The sequence below is a fragment of the Egretta garzetta genome, unplaced genomic scaffold (genome assembly GCF_000687185.1).
Source record: "Egretta garzetta isolate BGI_Z169 unplaced genomic scaffold, ASM68718v1 scaffold33, whole genome shotgun sequence".
Lineage (NCBI taxonomy): Eukaryota > Metazoa > Chordata > Aves > Pelecaniformes > Ardeidae > Egretta > Egretta garzetta.
Genome location: NW_009259250.1, coordinates 468,442 through 496,067, shown reverse-complemented (window position 1 = coordinate 496,067; position 27,626 = coordinate 468,442). Strand labels below are relative to the sequence as shown.

Genomic DNA, 27,626 nt, shown 5'->3' with positions numbered 1-27,626 from the left:
GAATCTGTATGCTAAACATACAGTTTGATGATTGTTTTTGTTAGGATAGGCTATCTGACATTGAATGAAGTGCAGGAAAATGGGTATTCCTTTTGTCTGTAGCCATATAAGAGAATGGATCTGACTCTGAACAAATCCAAATTATAGGGTTTTTTTGACTTGAGGTCAAGCTGGTTTTTATACCTTCTTGAGCCCTTTTAAATGCAATGTTAAGATTTAAAACGTGCAGTAGTTTTCTTAATGAAAAACATGCTATGTTGTGGGGTATAAATCCATGTTTAAATTACATCTCCTTGGAGAGTCATCTTAATGTCTACTAATGAAATTCAGCACTTCACTGATGCTTGAGCCAAACCAAGATCCTTTAGAACAAGAATTGTTCAATCATTATCATCACTGCAGGGTGGAAGATGACACCTTATATAGTAGAGTTTACCACACTAGATCAGGATTAGAGTTACTCCTTCAATTCTTATTGCCGATTTGGAATGGATGCATAGGACCATGCAACACTTAGGCCTGGAGAAGAAGGCGACACATTTTAGGATTTATTCTTACATTATAAAATCATCCTTTGATCCCTTAGAAGGTTAAAGAATATTTTATTGTCCTTGAGATTTTTGTATGTAGACAGACACAAGCATTTTCCCTGATGTAATGATTCAACAAGTAAAGTTCAAATGATCAATAAGAAACCATAATTTCTGCAATGGTGCCTTACGTGCTCTGTCAGCAAACAAGGAGAGTGAACAAGGATTCATCACCTCCCTGGAGAAACAGGACAAATCAGTACGGCAAGTGGAAGATTTTTTTTTTTTTTTTTGGCTGACATCAGATCATAGGAATCTTTCCCATAGTTTGTCTTAAGTTTGCAAAAAAAAAAAAAAAAGAAACTGTAGTCTGTCATTCTAGAGTGTACATTTTTGGAATACGGTGCAGATTGTGCACTTCATCTCTTCAAAATAAAACCTTTTTAAAATTACTTTTCTGTGACGCTCCTTTTTAAATCACAGGGGTGTATACAAAGGCCAACTACTTAGTATATTTTGCTGACAGATCCCTCACCAGGGAAGAGGCTCATGAACCAGCATTTAATTCAGAAAAGAAAATAAGCCTAAATTACTATAATCAGTGAATTGTTGCTGAGGTTGATGATAAATGAGCTGATATTCTGAAACTTTAATATTAGTATCAATGTCTGGAAGGATACTAAGGATCAGATGGGTAAAGAATGAGCAAAATATCTAAAGCCTTCTTAAGGGACAACTGTCCTTTAGAAACAAGCAAGCATCTTATTATTTTATTGCAAACAACAGAGCCACTGCTTCTATGGCTGTCTTGAGTATGTGAAGGATGTCGTAATTTTTTTTCTCCAGGCTTAGTCAATAGATAGAAGGCCTGTAGGAGAGAGGCCCATTTGTAAATCAAAATCTGAATCTATAATCTATCAGGAGGGTCAGAAGTGTACATGGGATGGCTAGGAATCTGTGGGTGATTACAGATGACAGCATGGTTACAGTGTGTTACTGACTTCTGTAAGCTAGAGGTTAGAGGGGTGAGGTGTTTGTGTACTAAGAAGTCTTTATCTGCTTATTAATCTTCTGAAGTTAAACTGTGTGTAGTTGTTTCTTTGGCTTAAAGCCACCTATGTGTTTCTGCATAGAATGAGATGTTACAAGACAGCTTGCTGTAGGGTGGTAAAAAGCTGGCATGTTTCTACAGTTCATTTATTTTGTATGTTTTGTATGGCTTGTAGAGCAGTCCTCCCTGTCTTGACTGTCTGTTTAACCCCAGCCGGCAACTACTTACTCTCCCCCCCACCGGTGGGATGGGGGAGAGAATAGGAGGAAACAAGTAAAACCTGTGGGTTGAGATAAAGGCAGTTTAATAGAACAGCAGAGGAAGAGGGGGAAAGAAAAAAAAATAACAGCAACAATAATAATAATATCAATAACAGAATATACAAAACAAGGGGTGCACAATGCAATTGCTCACCACCTGCTGACTGATGCCCAGCCTGTCCCTGAGCAGCAATCGCTCCCCCTGGACAACAGTTTATACCCCTTTGGCCAGCTGGGGTCAGCTGTCCTGGCTGTGCCCCCTCCCAGCTTCTTGTGCCCCTGGCAGAGCAGGGGAAGCTGAAAAGCCCTTGACTGTTGTAAGCACTGCTCAGCAACAACTAAACCATCAGTGAGTTATCAACATTCTTCTAGTACTAAATCCAAACCACGGCGCTATGCCAGCTACTAGGAAGAAAATTAACTCTATTCCAGATGAAACCAGGATACCCTCTCACAGCCTGTTGACTGAATGTATTCCACGTTTTAGATGGCCTGTTGGTGTTAAATAATTTTTGACAGCTGCTTTTTAGTAAACCTCTTGTGTTTTAAATATATTCAGAACTTGTCTCAGTTGGTCTGATACTAGGCCATCTGATGCTGAAGTCAGGACTCCAGATATTTATTATTTCTTGTAATTGTTAGAGATTTGTGAATATCCCACATATTTCTACCCCCAAAAGCCTGAAGAACTTACCTTTCAAAAGCACTGTTCAGCAGCAAACCTTTTAATGGGCTGTGGTTAACCATTCTGTTAAATGGGCTGTTTAACATTGGTTCAACCACTGATGATTTTTGTGTAAAGCTCCCCCCCCTAGAATTCTGCCAAAAATCATAGCATGAGACAACTTGAAAATAGTCTGATTATTATATGCTTATTACTTGGTTAGATCCAACTTTAGAGAAATACTCTTAGGTCATCTTTGAGATTATTTCTTCCTGACTACAATTGTTTGATTTGCACTTAACTTCCAATAATCAGTACTAATAGAACAATTCAAATGGATCAGTTTATTATATGACAGTGAAATAGATCTGAGTCAGGAGAGACTGTTAAATCACTTTATCTGACCTCTGCGTCTTGACTTTATTTCAGCTAGAGCATTTTATCCTCAAGAGATGTCCCACGATCAGGACCATGATCCAGATATCTGTATGTCAGGGAACTGGCAGGGTGAAATACGCCCTTGCAAGCAGTCTGGAGGAAGAGTAAGGTGAAATCCTACAATAATTAATGCTATTGATCTTCAAGAAGTATTCCTGTCAAGGGAATAGTCTGCCAGCCATTAGAGCATTCTCCATGGCTTGGGGAGGAAGAGATCCTAGTAAGAACATGTGAAGCCAGTTGTGTGTTGGAGAAGAATATTATTTCTGATCTGTTGTAGGCAGAGGATCCTAAGTCTGAGAACTGATTTAATTACTGCTCTGCCACAGACCTGCACATGGTATGAGGATGTAGAAAGCAAAGTAGAGCTGGTTATTTTCTCGAAAGCTGCAAGAGAAGATTTGTGGAATGCATAGTTTCACAAATACACACACACAAACACTAAAAAGATCCGCTAAAACCATATTACTCTCTTTCACATTTTGGTCCTTCCCACCTGTTACTCACTACTGCTGTAGACTTTCTCAGGAAACGTGTTTTTTACATGGCCTTCAGAAGTATTTCATAGTGCGCTCTCTTTAGTATCCATTACCTTGTGAAGAAATGTTCCTTGGTAAGTAAAGAAAGACTAGAGAGTTTAAAAAGTAATCTTGTATTTTCACTTACCTTTAATTTTCTCTGGAATAATTTGAAGTTGCTTTGTCTGGTTAGTTAACTATAAGTAAAAATAAACTAAACGAGAGAGAAGGCAAGGAAGGTGTCAAAACCAGCTGAAGGTATAGGTTTATGGTTATTGTGAATGGTTGTGGTAGGCTTTCCAGTGGGGAAAAAAAGGCCAATTTTGATTTCCAAGGATTAATGCCACATAGCTTTTATTTAATTTTGTGGTAAGGCTTTACGTTATTTGTCTTAATCCAGCCTCATAACAAGCAGCAACATGGCATCACAATTAGTACATATATTACATTTATTTTTTCTTTGTTTTGCCCATTTTACATCAAGCCAAAAAGAGTTGGGCACTCTTTTTACCTTTTCTCAATCCATGGCTCATCTTTTTCAGTTTGGCTTTTGGGATGCTGCTGTTTGCCTCCTCCTTCCCAGCTGTTCACTAGAAGATTTAGGACTGAAGCCAATTCATTTGCTTTCCTACTTTATTACCAAAAATGGCAAAATTTTGCCAATGTTGTCATTTTCCCACTTCAATAATAGATAATAAAGTTGCACATGGGAATTTTTGCATATCTTCGATTTTTTGAGTGTGGGTGGAATACTATTTCAGGCTCTTACTCTGAAATGCTAAAACATGAAAGACTGTATTATGTGGGTTTTTTTCCATGATAACCAATATTTTTAGCTTATTTCTGATTCATCTGAATCCAAGATAATCTATCAGAGGCACAGAAACAAATGGTCGTGTATATGCCCTGGGTTTCCTTTCTCTAAACACCTTGGGAAGACAAAGTATTTGAGACACTTGCTGTGTAGAGAAGAGTGGGTAAAAACCCCCAAACTCTGGGAAATGTATGTTTTTTTCTTTTTGCATTTTACCAGGGGAGGAAGTTTCTTGACATCAGCTGTAATTGAGTTTGATAGGAAATAGTTTATATCTGTGGAAGACAAATTCTATTTAATTTAAAGACACTTAAATACTATACAGGGTGGGCTTTTTTAATTGTGTTTTTAAGTGCTGAATAACTTTATTAGAAAATCTTTCGATAAAATTTTTTTAAAAGAGACGTGGAGAACAAAAATCTCTTCAGATTCCTGTACTATATCCAGGGCCAGGTATGGACATTGTGAGGAATTATAATAAACTATCTGGAAGTAATGAACTCTGGCACACCATACTGGTGATGTGAAGGGATCTGTAGTCTTCACACCAAATTAACATTGAATAATGTAGCGTGTGTGTGCCTTCCTGCTCCAACTTTGCGATGTAATCATACAGCTTCCACCGCACCTCCTTCAGATTAAGGTTGTCTCCACCCTTATTCATGAAAACATATGTGGCTACAGAACAGTTTTGTTTAAGAAAGACTGTGAGTTGCTATAGATTTTAAGATGAATGTGGAGTATGACATCTATGACTCAAGAATTTCTGCAACTGTGCATAGAATCTCCAGGAGCTCAAGGACATTTTTGTAGAGGAGATGCAATTTGATTTAAAGAATTTAAAAAAAAAATAAAAATTAACTAGCCTACCCATTAATTTGTCTGTTAGGTTGTTGTGTTATTTAAGGCAAAAAAGTGTTAATCCTTTGTTCCTTGCCATCAGTAGTGGAAGCTTGTTGCAATAAAGGCATACCCACTAACCATTGGGGATGTACTCCTGAAAATACAATGCTAGTGTTTCAACGGATAGCAAAGCAATTTTCCCTGTTAGAGTCAATATAACGGGGTGCAGATGTGTGGGGGTACTTAAACACATAGGGATGAGACCTGTGTTGTGGAGGATGGACATGCAATGTCAGGGTTTTCAGGATTGTCAGCTGGAGGAGGTGCTGGCTTAGTAGCAGCTGACTTTTTTGACCAGACTATCACTCTGAAAGAAAGAGCTCAGCTGCTTCCTACATGAGATTGATTGCCCAATTTTCATTTATTACTGTGCGCATTCTTGCATTCTTCTACATTTTCACTGTGCAAATCATCTTCCTCAGAATAATCAAGATCAATTAAAGCAGTCAAAGGTGACAGCCTGAAAACTGGGGGTTATTACAACAATTAGCAGTAATATGGGGTACTAGATGATGCATGACAGAAGACTGAAACTAAAGACATTGATGAAACAGATAGTGGAGTATTCCTTTACCACTGAACAGCCATGTTGCTGGGGAATGTCAGCAGGTAGATATTAGGATTATCAGGAGTTAGTGCTTTTGGAACACATCTTGGAGGGTAACAAGTCTCTTAAATACTTCTCTTAGCATTCCCAGTCATGTTGCTATGTTAATATTTTATGTTTCTGAAATCAAATGCCTTTCTGAGGTAACAAATAAATATTTTGGCCTCCTAAATGTATTGACTGAATTTTAATTTTCCTTCTAACAGCTTTGTTAAAATACATCAGATACCATTTAAAAATGGTAACATGTCACAGGCATATGTAATACAAGAAAAAGACTGGGGTACTGATTTATAGTTCGAAGATTTAACCTTTGTTTCTAGAACTTTTCAGCTATTACATTTAATCTTTAAAAGGACAAATTTTAGAGGGTGTCTAGTTTGACCTTCCATGAAGGGATTGGGTGTTGGAAGAAGATATGTAACTTATCTCTCCTGGAAAAGTGAAATCCTTCTCTGACAATTCCATGAGGCGATCAGAAGAGAATGTTCTTCTTCCACAGAATATTCCACCTCAACGTAGTTCTTCAGGTTATGGATTTTAAGCAGCTGATGTGTGTGCTGAGGACGATGTCCTGCAGTGGCAATGAACCTCTAGTCTGCAGGCCACATGTAGCCCCTCAGGACAACTGACCCAGTCTGAGATCTGCTTCTGAGATCTTCTCCCTGCGTGCCGGGATGTGTGGTGATGATAGCTGCTTCCTGGCTGGCGTCTCATGATGGGCTCGAGTGCTTCCCTGGTACATTGCTATACACAGACTCTTTAATCATGCGGCATGTATGGGCACAGCCAGCCAGCCACACGCACTCACACACGCTTTCTTCGTGTCCCAGATGAGCCTGGTAGCAGCATGTGTGCTGAGTCAACTTCACGATCAGCACAGATTTCTCAAGAATGAGTCCTGTCAATCCAGCTTAGTTTCTTTCTGCTGAAGGGTGATCACTTTGGTGGACAGAGGTGTAAAAGGTGGGGTCTGATATTTGTCTGTAATGCTTTTATGTGCGGCGTTTTCAAATTCAAACCGAGGCAGGATAATCTAGGTGAAACTGCTACAAGATCAGTGCAGAACAGTTTGGAAAGCTATACACAGGGTTGATTCACTTCTGAAATGGAAGAATGTTATCGAGTGAGTTTCTGCAGGGATATGCCCCAGGGCTAGCACTATTCACTGCTTGCATTAATGATCTGGATGATGGAATACAGAATATACTTATTAAATTTACAGTCTGCACCTGTCTAAGAAGGATTAAGAGAATTTGGAAGGACAGGGTTAGAATTCAGAATGATCTTGAGAAATTGATTTGAAAGAATAGGATGCTGTTGAAAAGGAACAAGTGTAAGGTAATGCATGAAGAAAAAGGTAAAAGAAAAGCATGGGTATATAGCAGAAACAGCTGTGTGGATAGCAGACCTGCAGAAGGGGATTTTGAGGTTATAGTGGATTACAGGCTAAATGTCAGCCACGTCAAAGAGATACAAAGGAGGAAAATATTGTCCTGGGAAGTATAAACAAAAATATAGGTTGTTAAACGTGGAGTTATCCCTGTACTCTACTCATGTGGAGTGACCCTTGTGCTCTATGCAGCCCTGTGGGTTCTAGTACTGAATTCAACTCCTCAAGAAGGATGTAGGCTAACCTGCAAGTAAGTCAGGTGCAGTGCAATGAAAACTAGACTTACGAATAACAGTTTGGGTAAATCTCTGCTAGATGTTTGTATTTTTAGCTGTAGATACAGTTGTTTTAGAGAGGGAGAGTAAACGTGAACTATTTTTAAGATCTTTACAATCTGTGTGGTAAATTTAGTAGCTTCTTGGAAAAGTCAGATGACATGGTGTCCTGGAACTGACACCTGATCATCCAGCACCCTGACTGCAGTGAAAGCACACGTGAGAGAGCTCACGTGAATGTACGTGAGCCCCGACTCTCCAGCAAGTGTCATGTCTCTGACACACAACGCTACTCGCATGTGTGCTGTAGTCTTCTCATAGAGTAGGGAATATGGCCTATGGTCCTCTCCTGAACAAAGGCAGGTGGCCCACTCAGCCAGAAAGGCTGGGCATCTCTACAGTTGCTTTATAACTTATGGTCAACATGACACTCAGATTTTTAGTGGATTTGAAGTTTCACTAATGGAAAATACTTGCTGCTGTAAACAAAGTAAATCACCTTATTGACAATTCAATACTCAATAATTTCACACACTGATAAGTTTGTGAATCTGTTTGCACGCTACCTGACATGGGTGCAAGGACATTCGATACCAACAGTTTGCTTTCTCATGTACATAGGCCACCAGCATACTTTGAAGGTGGAAGAGAAAGAGGGAAACATTGTGGTTTCTCAGAATGCTAAAAATCCGAATGATTACTTTTTTAGGTAACTATTACATGGAGCCCTCTTACCTGCAAGGTCATCGGTGGCTGACTGTGATAAGCAAACCACGAGAGAAATCAAGATAACATTTGTGTAGGATAAAAGATGAAGAAAACTTTAAAAAGAACTAATAAATGAAAATTTGCTGAAGAAAAAACATGTCAGGTTTTAAATTAAGAAAACAAAAATGTTAAAATAATTGCTGGTCAGACTGATGAAACGGACGTCATGTAGAGTGCTTGTTAAGCAGAGCAGGGAAGAATTTATGCTCTTGGAAACGAATGGTGTCTGTAAAAAGGACACTCCATTGACGAGTGCTGTAGAGATCCAAAGTTGAATAATTTATTTTCCCAAGTGGAAGTATATGTTTCAATAATTCTAGTCCTTCAGAAACGTCTGTAAATCCGTATGTTTAAACTATCAGTTGGTATTTACTGAAGCTTTTAAATTAGAGCATGAGGTTGAAATATAGTGCATATGTTTGTGGTTTGCTAGGACTCTGTGCATGTCTAGGGGATGTTCTGCACACATTTTTAGGAATAATGAAAGAGAAACTGTTGGCCTTTTCAGGGGTGACGTTCTTCTAAGATAGTGCAAATGATTTGAAGGGAACCATTTGGGAATTTCTCTCAAAATATTTGTGCTTTGCTCACCACACCTACTCACTTGCTTAATATAAGATTCTGTTGAAAAGCTTGTGTACAGCTGTAGAGATAATAGAGTCATCTAAAGAAAGGTTAGACTGTAGCTCACATCTTAGGAATTTAAATACACGTTAGGGTAGGTCATTTTTGTGTAAGGTAGTTAACACATTTAACCTAGTAGGTTTTCAATTTCTGTGTCAGGGATTGGTTATTGAAAATCCAAGTTATACTGGAAATCAGTGAAGAAGGACACAGTACTTGAGTAGGCTGGGTGGAGCTGCAGAACTTTAGCAGAAAGGCACAATGTAAATTTATACATAAAAATGTCTGTGCACTGCAGAACTTAATGCTTGCAGTAGCACAGTATCGTACTATATTAATAAGCTGAAGGGGACAGTAGACAATTTCCTTCAGTTGTCAGTTCCCCAGATCTCTCCCTTCTATCAGCTGTACCTTTTCTCCACTGGCGATAGTGTCATTATGTTGAAACTGGAATTGTATGTTTTTGATCATAACTTGTTTAGAGGGTGACAGCATTATTAAAAACGTGTATGACATTCCACTGATCCACTTGAACGCAGATAAAGGACAGTGTTACATACTGAAGATCTGTTTCTGCAAATTCCTCTAGGCTTCTATTAAAAAAAATCAGTGGATTTCAGTCATCAGACATTTTGGCAACAGTCCATGATTAAATGACATTTTGATCTCGATTCAGGATGTCTGGCTGACCAGAAAACTAAGACTACTTTTTTACATTTATCTCGGTAGTCAGAGTTACTAAATTATGTATGTATAATGTAAAAGATAAAATATTAATTTCATTTTCTCAAAAAGTGAATATCTAACGTCAAATGAAGTCTTGTTAGCTCATCTAGTGTCTAAAAAAAAAGACATTGTGCATAGTTGTATGTATCTTTAATATCTTTACTTTTTGTCAGTCTGTGTGGCTTTATTTACATTTACTGATACATGACTAGAAAAATACAATTTCTAGCTGACACGCTCAAGTGTCATGTATTGTGTCATCCTTGTGTGAGCTGTTACAAATGTCTGCTTATGTGTTAATGGATCAGTTTGTTCAGAGATAGTACTAAGTTGCAACATTTTGTCAGATTAGTTCTTTGTATTCATGATAAATTAATAAATGTCTCTTTTGATCATGTACGTTACCCAAGTTTCAAGCAGAAGGAAAGCAACTACCAAGGCTGAGAAACCTTTCTGCATCTTTGAGAAATTCCCTGTGCCAAGTCATATTTACTGGACATTGATTCCAGGTGTGCACAGCAAAAATGCTGTTGCTATTCTGTGGTATTTGATATTTTCTCTTCTAAGCTGGGGCGTTGGTGTTTTCAGTAAAAGTTTACCTGAGTTTAATCTGTCCCTCTATGTTAAATAATTCTATAATCCACATTACCAGAATTCCTTACAGTTCCTGTTACTGTTATCCCTACAGCACCTTTGTGAAAGGGGTGAGATATCAACATCAGTGGTTTGCAGGTGAAGAACGGAGGCCCAGAGAGAGAGACATCATGGACCAGATTTGTAACGCTCCTAGGTCTTGCCACACACAGTAAGGGTTGTGGCAACGGGGAGTGTGGGGCTACAAGAGTGAGGCTTGCAAGGCCATTTTAGACATCTGGGTTCTGCACTCAGTGAATTAAGCACCTAAGAATGAGATTTGCAGCAGAGAATGTCAGTATATAAAAACTGAACCTCGACACACGTTTGCAGCTCTTCTGGGGGCAGGTTTGCTGGGATTCACCAGCTGCTACCTTTCCTGAGCCTAAGTACCTGGGGCTTCCTTCTAGGCATGGGTGACTACTTGTTTACACAAGTGATGAAAGAAATGAAGGTGCTGGTGAAGAAGCATTAAAGCACTTCTTCAGGAAGTGGCAACACAGGCCAGGGTCATCTTAAGCCTGAAGGACTTCGCCCTGTGTCTCATTTGGGAGGGAGTGACCTGCCCTCGAGCACCAGGCAGGGCTGGGGTGGTCACACGCTGCTGTGGCTGCCGAAGGGCTTGACACTAAGGCGTGTCACTGGATGATCTTTTACAAGCTTATTTACTCATGCAGACAAGTCAACTCATTTGCTTAGAGGTTGTATCTACTTAATAAAGATGGTGTAGACCCAAGGGATGTAATATTCATGGGTCAAAGGGAAGAATAACAGTAGTCCAGTGTGGATGGTGCATCTGGGAAGTTCTGGGTTCAGCTCATTTTGTGAATTTAGGCCCCAGTCACTTGCTCAAAATCACATCTTAAACTGCTGAGTCTGAACTCTGTAGTCAATGGATTTTTTTTTTCTCCCTATAACTTAAAAGCAGACTTAAGCCATTGAAAGAACTGCTGTTTCACAGACTGTTCATTAACTGCGCTGCTATTACTTCTTACCCAAGAATTCACATAGTTGGAACTGATTTTAAAAATGGGCTTGCCCGTACTCCATTGACTTAAACCTGCAAAGGAGGAAGGGACAGCAAACAGCATCTTTCAGTATTGCTTGCATTCTGCTGCTGCTCTGGCTGTAATGCAGAGGCAATTCAGTTTTCTTCCCTGTCCTCCCCCCTTTCTTTTTTTTAATCTCCCCCTTTTTTGCTACTCCAAGTTATTTTTTAAAATAGAAATAGAGAAGGCAGAAGCAGTGATTGCTGCAGGAAAGTACTATGGAAACCTGTCACGACAACAGTTTCAAATGAAAAGTGAATGTTCAGCTGTTTAAAAAGGCAGTATTTGCCAGATTCTAGTGTCTCCTCTAGAGGCAGAGTTGGAGAGGAAGGAAGCACACAGAGAGGTGTTGAGGAGAAAAGACATATTCTTGCTTTTCAGTGGGGGAAAAATGCATTTCTGGGCTCAGGCTTGCAATTATATATATCCTGTAATGTACTTATTATCTGGGACCTAAAATTGCCCAATTATTTAATCTGCTATAATGTGCTGTGCTAGCAATATTGTCCTTTATGGTTGATTAGACACATTTGCTGTAAAATCTAGCTTGTAAGTGTTTTCAACTGTTTTTTTTAGAAAGAAAACATGGGCAGATGCTTCTCTTCTTTGAAGGAATTATTCACAAAGCTGAAAAGAGGTTACTGATGGTGCATACAGCAATAATTAAATAAATATACCTTTAACATACATTTAATTTCGGTTGTGGATGGTTGTCCATATTTTCCAGATGGAAAATGTGAAGCATGACATGAATGTGTATTAGATCCCAAGTCACTTGATATTTGTTCTCTGTGCCCTTGCTAAAGAAAACACCACCAAATGCATTTTGTTGTTATTAGTAAAGCACACAGAAGGTAAAAAATTACATGCATGCGGTACTGCTAGTAATGTTATGATTGATAGATTCACTTTAGTCTCCTGTTAGATTCACAGCACCTTTTACAACTTGCTGGTAGTTTCAGCACTGTGCTGATGCATAATAGTGTAGAGACATAAATATATATATATATATATATATGTGTGTGTGTGTGTGTGTGTGTGTGAACGTGAATGTTTTTGAATTAAAATAAATGTTTGGAATGCCAGTGATTAATCACTAAAATACAGTGACCAATGGCACTAACTGGGGATGTTCTGAAAATGTGCAGTAGATTCAGATACCAAAGGATTTCATCTCCCTGCAGTCACTTAAATTCCTGGGCATATTTTGTATGCCCGTTTTGTTGATCGTGTTTCTTGCTACTAGAAGTATTGGAAAGCAATAGCTAGTGAATAGAGAATACATAAAGGAGATTTTTTTAAAAAAAATTAAAAAGTCCTGCTTTTCTTAAAGGATTATTAAGAAAAAAGAATAAAAAGACTTCTTGGTGGAGAAGTCGTTTGGAAGTGGTAGATTAATCTTTTATACTGTGTAAACGTTGGAAAATAGAGGCTTTCTTTTAAAATTAACAGAGGTTTTATTTTCACATTTTGACTGAAATTTTTTACTGCTGAGTTAAAAGCCTTGAAAATAATAGACATGGTGATAGTCTTTTTTGTCCTGTGAGATCCTGATCTTTCAGATTTTGATGGGTCTGTGTGCATTTATTAAAATATGTATACTGAATTAGAAACAGATTATGGGATTGTGCAGACTTTGTCTGCTTTCAGCTGTGATATAGAAAGCTTTATATCACTTAGCCATTGTGCACTTGCCCTATATAGAGGTAATTTAAGAAGCTTAATGCAATTGATGTCCAACTGTGACACAGTATTTTTGTAAAAGTAAAATTCTTCACTGCTCCTGGCCTGTGTAAATGGTTAATCAAAGTGGATTGACAGATTATGTGTCTGGGTCTTTTCTTCCTTTTTTTTTTTTCCTGTAGGTGTTTGTGACTCATAAATGCAGAATTAGACTGAAAATCTGTGAGTGGATAATGGAGTATTTGCAAGTACTTTACTGCACTTTTCAGTGCAGCACAACAAATAGCCTGCACTTTCTGGCGTTTATTTGTAAGGATTTATTATTCTGTGGCCTGGCTAATCCCATCATTTCTGTTCCTGTTTTTATGATAGTGCAAGAAAGTGGTTTAAAAATAGTTTCTATAAATGGGTATTCCTGAAACTACATCTGATCTGAACAATATTTTTACATAACTGTCTTTTATGGTAAAGTAATAGGTGAAAATTGAGAAGTCATTAATGTTTTATATCCTTTCACTCTGCTATGAATCATCACTTAGCTGTTTGCCAAAATCTTTGTATTCTGTTTAGTGACAATTTTATATGAGAATCAGCTGGATAATTCACTCCTTGTCCTTTTCTTTGAAGGTTCATCTTGATTAATTTGGCTAATTGCCAACAAAACGTTAAAACTTAATCTTCCATTGTAGAGGATGTTTTAAATACCTATTAACTTAGAGCTCAAGAATGCATTTCAAAGAATAAAAATAGCTTTACTGATCCAAAAATTGTAGATATTAAATAAATTCTAAGGCATTAGTAGCTATCCATTGTGTGTCTTGGGGGAAGGGGGGAAGGAAGTCAGAACACCTTAGAAAGCTATCAGAAACCACCTTGTGTGTTAGATCTTCCCATTTAGACTAGATATTTTGAAATATGAAACACTTAGTTTGGTTACATACCAATTAGTAAATGTCATTTGTGATCACTAAAAATGTATTCCTTGTAGAATATCCGTCATGAAAACACAGGAATGTTTAATAATATTGAGTTCAGCTTTCTTTGCAGACAGAAATTATTTTAAATTAGAGGCTGCTGCATAGTCTGCTACTGTGTTCTGGTTGTCCATCTGTTTAGGTGGTTTCTCCGGACTGGAAACATGTCAACCATTATGTCTTGGACAGCTCTGACCACACTACAAAACCGAAACGGCACTAAGACTAGCTAATACCTATAAGGGCAAGAAGGTGTCTGATTCTAGTGCTTTTAAGATAATTAATGCATATATGATAATTGATTCATGCATTTATATGCAGAGAGGCATGGGCCACTGCTATGAACAGTTCAGCTGTGAAAGGCTTTGTAAATAAAATGTGCTGTAGGGGGTGAATGGAGGAGACTGAGGACGGTATGCATCAATACGGAAGCTGGAAACTAAGTTCAGGGGTTGAAGGTAGCTCCAAAGAGAAGGATATGAATGGAAGGAGCTGTTACGAGAACAAGGCTACAGAAGGGCTGGGGGATGGAATGGGAGATGGATAAGGTGGAGCTGTGAAATAAGGAAGTGGTGTTTGCCTTGCTACAGATTAAGAAAGGCAAGCTAAGATTAGATCTCATTGAAAATAGTTAAGGTTACAATGAGAACCAAAGATGTTTTCTTTATCAGGCATTGTAATGCTTTAATTACATGGGTCTAGTCTCTCTAGAGTTAAGCTTAATCAAAACTGAAATAAGGTAGTCCTCTTCCAAAGCCCTTGGTCATTCAAGTGTTTTATACCAAATTGATTAAAATTATTTCTGATTTGGTTTAAATACTCCAAGGTAAACTGTGTGTATGAAATTCTACTAGGACTCCAGGGATGCAACTGAGCAGAGACTGACCCTGGCTTTGACTGGGTCTCTGTATAATCCATCCCAGTCTTTTTAATTGGTACTTTCGTGTATCTGTCTCTCTTCAAAACTAAGGCTACACTGAGGTTCTTTCTCTCCAGATAAGATAGTATGTTATTGTTAAATGCCTTTCCCAGACTGTAATTCTATTTGCGGTTTGTACTGTTGACTGTTGATTGTTAACAGGTTCTGAAATAATGCAATTAAGTGATCCAAGAAAAACATATAAAGCATTAATAAGCCACATCTGCATAGAGCAGAGTGAAAAATATGATCGACTAGCCATGATACTCATCTAAATAAGATAATATAATTAATTTTGCCTTTTTCTCAGGTTAATAATCTGCTCTTTGTCTTAATCTTCTCTGAAAAATGGGTGTTTCATCATGTTCTTGATCTGCTACTCAGTGTCATGTGAAATTCTGCATTATCGTACATTTGGAGGTGTTCTTACAGTAACAAAAGATTTAAAGGTTTGTTTAGCTTGAAATGGCATACAGAACTGAACAGTATGTTGCATTAGGAAGGAGAAATCTTGCATCATGCTGCAGTTCCTAGGTGATGAATAATGTCCTCTGTGTGGAGCAAGTTATGCACCTAACTGCTTATTTTTCTCCTCTTTTATCTCCCTTCTTTCCTTCTGCGGGTATCACCCCCAGTAAGTTCCTACTTGTGTGAAGGTTTCAAAATGCATTACTGGCAGATAACTGGAGTGAGGGGTGGGGACTGATTTTTTTTCAGCAGCAGAACTGGATCCCAAATGCATGTGCTAGCTGCAGGCAAAACTAGACACAGTATTTACTTTAGATGACTTCAGACTTTTTTCTTCATAGTAAAGTTTTTGTATAATATAGCTTTGCCCATTTGTTTTTAAAGAGGTGATAGAAATATAAAGTGTATTTCTTCAAATGTAGCATCTTGTAACAGAAAGAGGTCAGTCTTGTTATGCTTCTCCCAGTGGACAAATTTACAAGAGGGCTTGGAAGACTGATACTACTATCAGGGGGCGTGTAACACCACCAACACTGAAGAAGTGGTGTTAGGTGTGTATGCAGACACTGGATCCCTTTCAAGCTGGCTTCAGTGAAACTCAATGAAAATGACTGCAACAGTCCATTGGTACATTTTCGTGGAACGATAAGCAGAACTAGGAATGGAAAATGGAGCAGGAGAAGGATGTCTTCTGGCTCATTTGAGCTAGCCTATCTCTGCCTTGCAAGGCCCTGAGCAGCCTGGTCTGATAGACCCTCCACTGAGCAGGGAGGTGGATTAGGTGATCTCCAGTGGTCCCTGCCACCCTCAACTATTCTGTGGTTCTGTGATTCTTCACCAAATTATCTGCAGACCTTAAGTTTCCTGTAGGTGGGTGATACAAAGAATTTGAACTTTGCAATAAAAAGAAAAAAAAGGTTTCAGAATGTGATCCAACAGCAAATGTGGCACTGATGGAAGTATGTCTGTAGTTGAATATGAAAATAATAACTGAAAAGAATTTAAAATAAAGTAACTTTTTGAAGTTCATTCCTTCTAAATATTTGAGGGCACTTCAGAGCTGTTGACAATATGTGCACAGATTCCAGAAATGAGATATTGCCAATTCCATAGGTAATTACTATCTTGTTGCAAAGACTAGCAAGAGAACAAGAAAACCCAGATGGCTTTTGGTAGATATTTAAATAATTTGAAACATACCGTTTAAAGGATATTTTGTCTGAAATTGGATTTTTTGTAAACAGAGAAAAAAATATTCTAAACCTCCAGTAGCTAATCCCTATTCTTAATTGTTAAGACTGAGTTAAAAGTAAAACCTGGCATTTCTTTTTTGTAATGGCTTTGTTCAAGCAGTCAGTAGAATGAGCACATACATCATGATACTGTGAGGTGGGAGGAAACATCAGGTCGCAAGCTGCTGTCCAAAGATCAGAATTAGTAATGAGATTTTGTGTCCTTTACTTCTGTGCTTTAGGAATGGGACTTGAGTTGGTAGGTACAAGTCGAGGTTGTACAAGGACAGGAGAGGGACTACAACTTTGCCCTCCACTCTCTTCATCAGCAAGTGACAGCTGTGTTTTTAATAGAGAAGCCACGTCTTCAGATTGACTGGCCAACTGGTTTATTATTGATGAGGGCATTAGAGATTGGTCAAGTTGTATAAGAGACAAGAGAAGCATTTTAAGAAGCTTGATTTGGCTCAGATGCCCCCATTTCCTTGTTGCCTGTTAGTTTTTATCATTTTGTGTTATTTCTACTCTGAATTTATACTCTTTCTATACTCAAATACAGCACTGTAGGATAAAATTTGTAATTGTTATGGGCTACTTGATCTATCTGATCTGTCCTCAGAGGTGCCAGATACTTTCTTTGAAATTGCTGTCACGTTGATAGCCTAAGGCTTGGTAAACTTTGGAATACTGCTTGATGTTTCATGAGATAATTCTTTACAACAGTTCCTGATGCCTTTCTGTTCCATTAGCTCTTAGCCATCTGTTGCTTTGATTACACTATTATAGGGAATAAGTGTTTTGGCAAGCTATTTAGCTGTGTTGAAAAATCTTGTTTCTTTGCTTTCTAGTATTTTATTGCTGCTGTTTCTATTTTTTTTTTCTCTCAACCTTTATAGTGCAATGCTTCCTGTTATTTACTTCTTGTTATGCTAAGAAACAAAAATCTGACCTAGTTTGAGGACGTGATGAGGTTTATGACTGTTTATGGCTGTGCTTTATGGCTGTTTTCCTTTCCTGTGAAAGTCTTCTACCAAAAGAAGTTCTGTATTCCAAACGTGGGCTGACAGAAGGTAGATATTATAACCTAACCATATTTAAATGTTTGGCTTTGGGATTCTTACCTCTTAAGGCTTAAAACATGCTTTTCTAGAGTCTGGCCGACATGTTTTGTCAGTATTAGCTTCTACAGAAAATTGTAACATCTTAATCTTTCGCTCCTCCCAAGACTGCAAAGGTCAAAACAGGAAGAACTGGAAGATCATTAGAAAGAAGTCTGTATTCTCTGGCTTTACATTGTCAATTTGACCTTTTCATGTATTGCTCAGATTTTAAAGATGAACAGAGTAAAAGACAGATGGGGTGATAATGAACATAGAGACGTGCTTCCCTAAGTAGGTTCATTTTTAGGAGTTGTGATATACCAATTATTTTTTTAAGGCATGGACTTTTGGAAATGAAATAAAATACTGTTTTTAGACTGCAGCTGAATTTCATTGGCATTTAATTTCTACTTTTACTTTTTTGTTATTTTTTCCTGCAATTAAAATAGCTGAGTGATACTGCAAAGCAAGAATTCCAACAATTCTTAGTAAATTATTAATTCTGCTCAGTAGGTCGTTTTGCCTTGGCTGTGACTGAGGTGGCTAAGTTTCCTTCACTGCTTACCTGCTTGACCTCTTTAAATTGAATTGCAACTTTTCCTTCACTAGCTTCTCACTTTTTTTACTTTTTTCACTTTTGGTGTCTGTAAGAGTTGACTAAGAACTACTTGTAATTGGTAGCTGCAAGTGCTTGCAAAACCTTCCTCAATCACTTGATCTTCAAGTAGTAGTATTTGTCATTAGGGGTGGTAAAGTTATTTATAGGAAAATTATTTGAAGGAGGCAGTGTGTTGTAATGGTAGCGAGAGGGGAGAAGGAGTAAATACTGCAAGTGAAGATCTGACTGGGGATTTTCAGCCCCACAAAGGGGTCTTTTTTTTTTTTTTTTTTTTTTTTTTTTGATTATTTAACCGGCCTTGTAAAGCTGTTGCTGTGTTGGAAATTGCAACTGCTCTCTCATACAAACAAAATGAGCTGTATGCAGTAAATGTAGAGAAGTAACTGAAATAGTTCCCAATATAGTAAATCTACTAGCAAATGAAATTATTTAATACTGAGTGCCAATCAGAGGTACTCAGAAATATCATTCTGGAAACTCGTTTTGCATTTACTCCCTGTCAGAGATTATATGTTAGCTTGCAAGTTTGGTTATTTCAGTGTGTGTCTTGTTATTTTAATGCTGATTATTTCTCGATGGCTAGGAAATGTTGTGGTTTTGTTCAAAATATTATTCATGGTGTTTCTTGCTTGCCATATTGTCAGACCACTCTGTTGAAGTGATACCTGGACTAATCAGTAATTACAGATCTTCCTTCAGCTAAGCAACATATGTAATTCTTTTTGTACTGCATTATGCTTTTAGTGCTTGTATACGGGACGTGATAAAATTTTACCGCATAAGAGGTAAGGATGTGGCAGCAAACTGAAATCACAGCTGTTAAGTAATATGTATATGTACATATATATATAGTGAAAACTTTGTTGTGTTCGTGCCACAGCCTTTCCTAAAAAGGGTCATCTGTTCTCTGCAGAATAATAAAGATTTTTAGTCTGAGTCGCTGTTCTGATTTTAGTAAGCAAACCAGAAATGTTCTTGTGTACTTTAGTAACTATAGAACGTCATTTCTAAGTGAGGGACTTGTCCAAGTTTGACTTCTCCGTATGTGGTGCTTCCAAACTGTCATGTGAAAGAACATTTCCTCAGAAAGCTGTTCTGATTATGTGGTGCAGGCACTTGTGAAATTTAACTACATGACAGTTAGCAATTAATTAGATCTCTAACACTACTTCTTTGTGAAAATAGTTGTAATTGTCACAGATAGTATTGACCATAAATATTTTGGGCAATTAACACATCTTCATTTAGAATCATAGAATCATAGAATCGTTTAGGTTGGAAAAGACCTTTAAGATCATCAAGTCCAACCAGTAACCTAACACTGCCATCCCACTACTAAACCATGTCCCTAAGCACCTCAACCACTCATCTTTTAAACACTTCCAGGGACGGGGACTTGACTACCTCCCCGGGCAGCCCATTCCAGTGCCTGACAACCCTTTCTGTGAAGAAATTTTCTCCTAAAGTCTAACCTGAACCTGCCCTGGCGCAACTTCAGACCATTTCCCCTCATCCTATCGTCTGTTACCAGGGGGAAGAGGCCGACCCCCACCTCGCTACAGCCTCCTTTCAGGCAGTTGTAGAGGGTGATAAGGTCTCCCCTCAGCCTCCTCTTCTCCAGACTGGAGAAGGAAGTTGATAGTCCACACAGGTGAAAACCCTGCAGCATGGGGTCATACGGTCAGATTTGCACTGGATAAAGAAATGATGGTGTGGAGTTCCCCTAAGACAGCACTGGTTGGAGAAGTAAGGTCCACATGGTGAATCCCATACCATGAGAAGGTAGAGTGTAAGTTTGGAAGCTGTGTTTGTAGTACTTGAGCCAATTAGTTCTGCCTGTCATCCAGATTTCTTATTTTTGGTTCAGCCTTATGCTAGGAATCTTCCTCTCCCCAAATTAGCTTAGTGTCATCACCACACTCCCTTGTGAGGAGCAGGCCTGCTCGTCCAAGCTGTGTTTCTAATAATGAAAAAGAATATTGCTCTTTATTTAGCCATGCTTTCAGAAGATTGGTCTGATAACATTAGTGGCAATCACAAAATAAAAGACTACAATGTTGGACATTATAAAATAGTTGCAGTGTTGTCAGTGGACAGAAAAAAATTACTTGGTTCCATCCTAGGAGATATTTTCAAATTAGAAATGTGATATATATTTATTTAAGTCTCTAATGACGTTTTTATCTAGTCTTCACAGGGTTGTTATCTTTGTGGGAAAGGAATGGAGCAAATGGGATTCTGCTCTGCAGAATGATTGTAAGTGTCATGCTGGATTGGACAGCATCTCTGGGTTATTGAGTCTAGTCACCTACTCTTAAAAACAACCACATGAGATAACTGTGAAAGAACCGCTCATACTTAATGACTGCACATCACTTATTTTTCTTCTTGTCTATGATGGCCTACAGAACCAAATGGGGTGGAATAAAAAGAATCAAAAATGATGTTAATAAAATGAACGGTTCTCAATGGTAGAGAAAATGAGCAAACGCGTTTGGTACAAACATCTCGTCATAGTTGCTGCTGAATGAGTTTTGCTGAAACTTAAATTGAAACATCCATGCCTTTTTTCAAGTGGTGGCCAATATCACCCTTCTGACCAAGCTATTTAATGTATTGTCTGATGGATGCTGAGGAACTTCGATGCTCTTAAAAATTTGTGAGAGTTGCTTTCATGGCAGAACTTGCTTTTCAGCAAGTTGATTTTTTTCCCCCCCTTTTTTTTTTTCATATGTTGAACTGATGATTCACTGAGTCTTCCTAAGCTCTTAAATTTGTGGAATTTAGTTTCCATATATCTGTAACATACTGTGTTGTAACATGCCAGATGGAGAAGCGCTTTGAATGGAGAAGGGTATTATTGGTGGACTTAACTCCATCTCTCCTTAACTTCCTGCTTCATTATAATTTTTGCAATCTGAAGATCACTGTAGTTAATCTTCGAGTAGGTTAGTGTTGTAGGCCTACCGTTTGTGGGGTCGTGCTTTTATTTCATTTGTGTATGGTTGTGTTTATGCACATTAGATTACACTGTACTGCTAACGTATTACTAAATGCTGTACTATTTTTCTTTGCCCCCTCCTCTCTTGATTGCCATAACTTAAAGTTTATGGTATATGTACAAATATTTTTAGGATGCTAATTTATTGTGTAAAAGGGTATTTTCTTGTCAGACACTAGCTTGTGAGAAGCCGAATTGTGTCTTGCTGTTGCTCTAACTTCCTGTGGGTTTTTACATAGTAAAACCAACTTGCTTTGTCTTTGGTAAAAACTACTACTTCTGGGCCTTCATTTACAAAATAAGACACTTAAAACAAAAAGGAACATAGGATCTTATGGACAGAGATCCTAAAGAGAACATGTACAAATTGCTAAGGGTAGTTGCCTGCAGTGGCAGACAATTTGATTACAAAATACTGCTAACAAACTCATTAAATTCCATCTCAAAAATTGTTATATTATTTTCCCTATTGTTCCTGTTGGGTAGCTGTTCTGAATATTATTCTCTGATGTGATTCCATTTTCCATTGTAAATCACTTCTGTAGTCTTTTTTTTTTTTTTTTACTTTGAATGCATGCTTTCCATTTGACAAAAATTGTGGAAATCTTTTGAATCTCAGAAGTGTTTAGCTTAAAGCTTTCTCAGATAGAAGGATAAAGTCTGTTGGTAGTGGCAAATTCTGCAATACTGATTCTCAAATTTTTGTCCAGTGTGTATTAATGATAAACAGTCTAATTTTGAGATGTGTGTGCAAGCCTGAAAGTACAATCGTTTGTTTTCTTCCTGCTTTCCAACATTTTCTTTCCACATAATAATTTTTGTCCCAAGAGATGGTCCATTTTTTTAAACATATTGTCTAAACCTAGAAACTAGCTGTGCATAAAAAATGCAATTCTCTTAGGATTAGTGGTAAAACAACAATGAACTTTATATAGCCTGTCTGGGGCATATAAAAAAAAAAACTGGTTTTGAGGAGAGAAAAATACTATATATGAAACAAACAAAAAAGATATTTTATTGTACATTGTCAGGGTTTTCATATATCTCTAATTCCTGTTATGAAAGATGAATACATCAGCTAGAAGCCCTCTGTTAGTGGCCGTGTCCACAATTTAAAGCAAATAAGAAATAGGCCACCTGCATAATCTTTGTTCTATTCTAATTTTAACTTTAGTACTAGATTTGGAAGATACTTTGAGGGAATAGCAGGTTTCCATTACGATGTGTTTTGGTTATTCCCTAACTATTCCTAACTGCAGAATGAATTGTTTGACAACTACTGGCCAACAACAGTGCTTTTGAAACACAGCTCAGGCTCTGTTGGAGCACATTTTTGTGTCTTTCTTGACCAGCAGCTGCGGAGTTAGACTGCTAAACTGTCATGTGGGACCTCTGAGATTCATCTTTTGCCTGAAATTACTTGTGCCCATACTGCCTGTTTGTCAGGAAAGGAAGTATCTGAGCATCAGTTATCCAAGGCTGGAAAGTGCCCTGCTCACCTTTTGATGCTGTTCTGGTTTTTTGATAGCTAATACATGAGCATTTACTAGAGTCTGACTGAAACCTGGTTGCATGCTCTTACTATACTAGTAAGGTATTGATTTTACTGACTTGCTGCCTGATTTTATAATTGTGTAAGTGTTCTATAAGAAACAGAACAATTTCAACAGGGAAGACTGGTAAATGAGCCAAGTGTTTTCTATCTTTGCTTTCCTTCCTTTCAGTTTCATTCTTTTTCTCACTTCCAGCTTCTTTTCATTCTATTCCCCATCCTCTTCCCATTTATATTTCTTTTCTCTGGTTCATTCTGTCCCCAGATTCCCTCCTTGCATTATACTACTCTTCATTTTCTGACATCCCATTAATCTTCCAGTCTTTATGGCTTACTTTCCCACCTCCACCAGCACACCCACAGGATACTTAGAAATTTTACAGCATACCCAGTTGTCAAAAACTAAACCTACAAGTCCCAGACCCATAATACTATGCTGGGAATGCTCATTAACTCCCACACTGTTTGGAAAAAGAAACTGGTACAGTTAGTATAAGGTCTGCAAACCGTAATACATGCCTTATATTCCTTTGCTTTCCACTAAACCTGGAAACTCCTTGTTGGAGTTCGGGAAGGAGATGGAACCTGGCTTTTTTGCTTCAGCTATGGTTCTGATCTTTGCAGAAACCGTAGAAAGAGTGACATGAATGTGTAGTTACAGGGCTGTGACCTCTGAAACATTAGGTTTGAGGAGAATGCGCTGTTCAATGGATCAGAAAACCTGTTGCAGTAGATGGATGTACCAGCAAGTGGATCCTCAGCACATCATAGCTTTACTGCTGTGGTATCAATGCAAGTTCCCCACACCTGAGAGTCAGATTCATTTGACTCAAGAATGTCTGGCTAAGAAAACTGTGACCTGGGGAAGATGATGCAGAGTTGCATTGGTCCTGCAGTAGACCCTTTTAATGTTAGCGACGGCTGCTGCTGCAGCCACCAGCAGGCAGAGTGCAATGGGGTAGGGTCTCACGGCCAGAGGAGGGTCGAAGTTGGGTTTCTAGTGGGACATTGCCTGTGGTCTCAGATGCTTCTGTCCAGTCTGGGTGCCAGATTTCTGCCAGACCATGTTCTTTACTGCTGGCAGAAGTCACTGAGAAAAATGACAGAAGACTGCATCTCTAATGTGTGTATGATCAACTGATCGCCCCCTCCACTAATTGCCTGTGAATGCTAAATAAAAAAGCAGTATTCAGTGTATGGATGACAGTGCTTAGTTTCCAAAGGCAGTAATTTGAGGCTTTTCTGTTGCTAAATAGCACCCATGCCAGTGTTTAGTGTTGCTCAGTGGAATTATCATCAGATTTAATCTTAATCAAAGGTCTCTTAAACAACGGACCTGCATAGTTATTGGATAGTTTTCAGTCTCCTGTATTTTGGAAGAGCTCTGAAGGATACAGAGACACTTGAGTTTGTTCTTGTTTTTTTTTTTTTTGCAGGCTTTGGAAATGATTACCATGTTGCTTTGCACTCTTAATTCTGCTGTGAGGAAGATTAAATTAATTGTCAGCGTTAGAAATAGATACGTAGAAATACAATCTTAAATTCTGCAGTAGTCAGTAGTAGGGGCTTGACCTGCTTGCGTCTGCTTGTCTTTGGTTAGTATTTTTTTTTAAGCCTGTATCACATTTAATTAACTGTGTAGCACTGAAATGACAGTACTGTAACAGATACCATGTGTTAAAACAATATTACTAGCTACACCATAGCTGAATATAGCTGTACTGTAACTAACCTCGGAATTATTGTATCAATCACTGCTAACCCACCCAAGGTTAGATATTGCCAGCAGTGCTTCCAGTTCCTTTTTTCCATTCTTATTCAGAGGATAGCACCAAAGGTAGCTAAGCAAAGCCTTGCTAAGCAATCAAAGGAAATCAGTCCTCTTCTTTACCCTCTGTTCTCTGTTATGCAGTAAGGATGCCAGTTATTTAATGTTAAATTAAATGAATTAGCAGACTGAACTTTAAAGATGAACTTGCACAGTAAAATGATGCCTCATCATGGATAAAAAAAGCCCTATAGTATGGTTAAAGATAATAATTATTTTTGAAAATCTTTTTCTAGAATCCTACTCAAGTGGGAACTGCTCTTCAGGTTTTCCATAACCTTGGGACTTTGAAGGATACCATTGCTAATGTGGTGGACGGATACTGCACAGTCCTGGAGGAGAACATAAAAAATGCTTTGGATATCAAAGTATTGACCCAACCATCTCAAACTCTTACAAGAGGTATGATACTTGTTTTACAGAGAGTGATAACTGATTTTTTTGACAGAAGTACAGTATGTTGTCAAATGGAAAAAACTCTCACATCCAAGCCTGCTATAGGAATGTTTCCCTGTTTGTTTTAACCAGTAGAGGATGGGAGTAGGCATGTCTCGGAAATCACCTAATACAAAGCCAAAATTGGGTCTGTCTGTTGTTACTGGGCTCAGAAGTTTTCCTTTGTTCCCTACGCCACCTTTTTTCTGACTTGCCCAGAAGATCATCGTCATTAGTTTACAACTTTGCAGCATTTTCATAGCAGCTTGTCATGGAAAGATGAATCTACATTCTGCTTTCTTTGTGTTGGTGGGAGGATCACAGGTAGAAATTATTTGCAAGCAATGGAACAAGCCTGAAACTACATTGTAATGCTTTGGTCGGATGGTAATAATTTCAAAGCAGTATATTCAATATGAAGGAATGTTGCACTATTAAATATTTAGTTCCCACATGTATCAGATACCAAAGAATACTGAGGAATTGGGCAGGCAGGCAAATTTGAACTTCAGCAATCTGAACATTTAAAACTTTTTTTAAAAAACTTTTGCAGCAAGGTGCGGGTCCAAGACCATAATCAGTAGCATAATAAATACAGCCTCTCTCAAGGAAAGTGATGGTTTAGAAGCTGCATGCCCTTCAGCTGGAATATCACTTTTTCTAGCAGTTCGCCTATGCATTTAAGTCCTGAGCTGGTAATACCTGTATTTTTCACTGCTACTGTGTCTGCCGTTTCACTTTGCTGTTACATCCTGCAGCAGCACTCATTGGCATTACCTTGGTGTTTCTGTGGAGGCCTGAATTCGTAAACAGATGAGCACTGAAGTACCCCCACTGAACTTCAGAGTTGAGTTGACTTCTCAGTTGAGACAACTGAGGCGATTCACAAAGCTGTTTTGAAGTTATTTTAGGCTACTTTGATTTAAAAAAAAATTCTTATGTCAGTGCATAGAGATCTGTATTTCTGATATTTTAGTTTTCACATGTGAAAGCTGAAATGTGCTGCTGTGTGTTTTTAAAATCCATTTAGGTGGCCCTGGTAGAGCTGCTATGCCAACACCTGGAAACACAGCAGCTTTTCGAGCAGCCCTCTGGACAAACATGGAGAAACTCATGGATCAGATCTGCGCTGCCTGTGGACAGGTACTCAGCAGCTAATTCCTGTTTGCCTAGTCATGCAATTTTGCATAAGATACTACATGTCACTTTTCCTCTCAATAAATTCTTTCTTATAGGTGCAGCATTTGCAGAAAGTATTGACAAAGAAAAGAGATCCTGTGTCACATGTCTGCTTCATAGAGGAAATAGTAAAGGTAAAGTTTTAATTTAGCTGAATGTTTTAGTAATTCTGTTAAGGAAAATGTGATAAGGGAATGCTTTTGTTTACAATTTTACAGTTCAATAAAAATTTTGTCATTAAATTAATGGGAAAGTGTTGAAAGTCAGACTAACATTGAAAGTTACATTTATGGTCTGTGGGTTACATCTCTATAAACATATTCTTTTTATAATAATTTGTTTTCTTTAAAGGGAGCTGATAAGGCACCACTGTCAGTTTTTATTACTGATCATTAATGTCATTCCATAAAATACCATGTGATTTGAGTAATTAATTAAGTCTGTTAGTTTGCATAGGAAAATGTGTCTTCATCTAACACTTTCAACCATCTGTTTCTCTACTTCTTGGCAAATTATTCCTTGAAAAATAATCATGGCTGTTCTTTTGAATACCTGTTCTTTTCCATTCAGTTGCATTGTTTTCTATCCATATTTGGAATAATTTGATTAATGGTCTCCTTCAGTGTTAGGAACAGAATTACTGAAGTTATCTCATCTACCGTAGTAGATGAGAAGAAACAAAAACAAAAGATGTGTTTATGCAGACATCTCCTTTTCCAAGTATATGGCTGGATTTTTAATTTACATGAATTTAATTTTTGAACTGTGTTGGGGAAGCTCTTCATATGCAAATGTGGTCTTCTCAACAGTGAAAGCAAATAATGAAGGTTAAATACAGCATTTAAGTTTATCTGTGTATTAAGCCCATCTCCAAAAGATGTTGCATAGAACATCACTTTTCTATGAGGCACTTCAAGCTTCAAGAGAAGCTTGTAAAAAAAAACCCAACCAAACATAAAACACCTCAGAAAGTTTTTAAACTTCTAGCATATTTTCTTCCTTAAAAACTTTGATCTGGCAAAAACTATCTATTGCTGCCTGGGTGGAGCCCTTCAGTAGATCAGCATGTTTAAGGAGAAACCCAGAGACCTAGAGGAACTCTGGAAGGCTCAGGAAGAGTTTGGATGGAAAGAGAGCTTAGATAAATGAGCTTTCAGTGGTCCCACCCTGAGCCTGTGCTTCTCACTTTCACTCTTCCTTTTTGTAGAATAGCACTTGAAAAGACGATAGGAATCTTTCCAGTTGTCGAGGATGATAATAGCCAAAGGAAGTCTTTCATCGTCCTGGAGAATAAATGAACAGGGAAAATGAATCTCAATAGAAGCTAAATGCAGAGTAAGGAAAAAACTAATTAGAAAATAAAAGGCTTTTGGGTTGTCGTAT

The 27,626-nt window shown here is 38.0% G+C and overlaps 1 protein-coding gene across 1 annotated transcript in view; it reads left to right on the top strand.

The window, feature by feature from the left end:
• The window catches only part of COG5 (component of oligomeric golgi complex 5), a 187,900-nt gene that overhangs the window by 98,023 nt on the left and 62,251 nt on the right, over nucleotides 1-27,626 (top strand). The window contains exons 8-10 of the mRNA XM_009636074.2: nucleotides 24,866-25,031; nucleotides 26,095-26,207; nucleotides 26,300-26,377. Of these exons, the coding sequence (XP_009634369.1) occupies nucleotides 24,866-25,031; nucleotides 26,095-26,207; nucleotides 26,300-26,377 (357 nt within the window). The remainder of the gene's footprint in view (nucleotides 1-24,865; nucleotides 25,032-26,094; nucleotides 26,208-26,299; nucleotides 26,378-27,626) is intronic.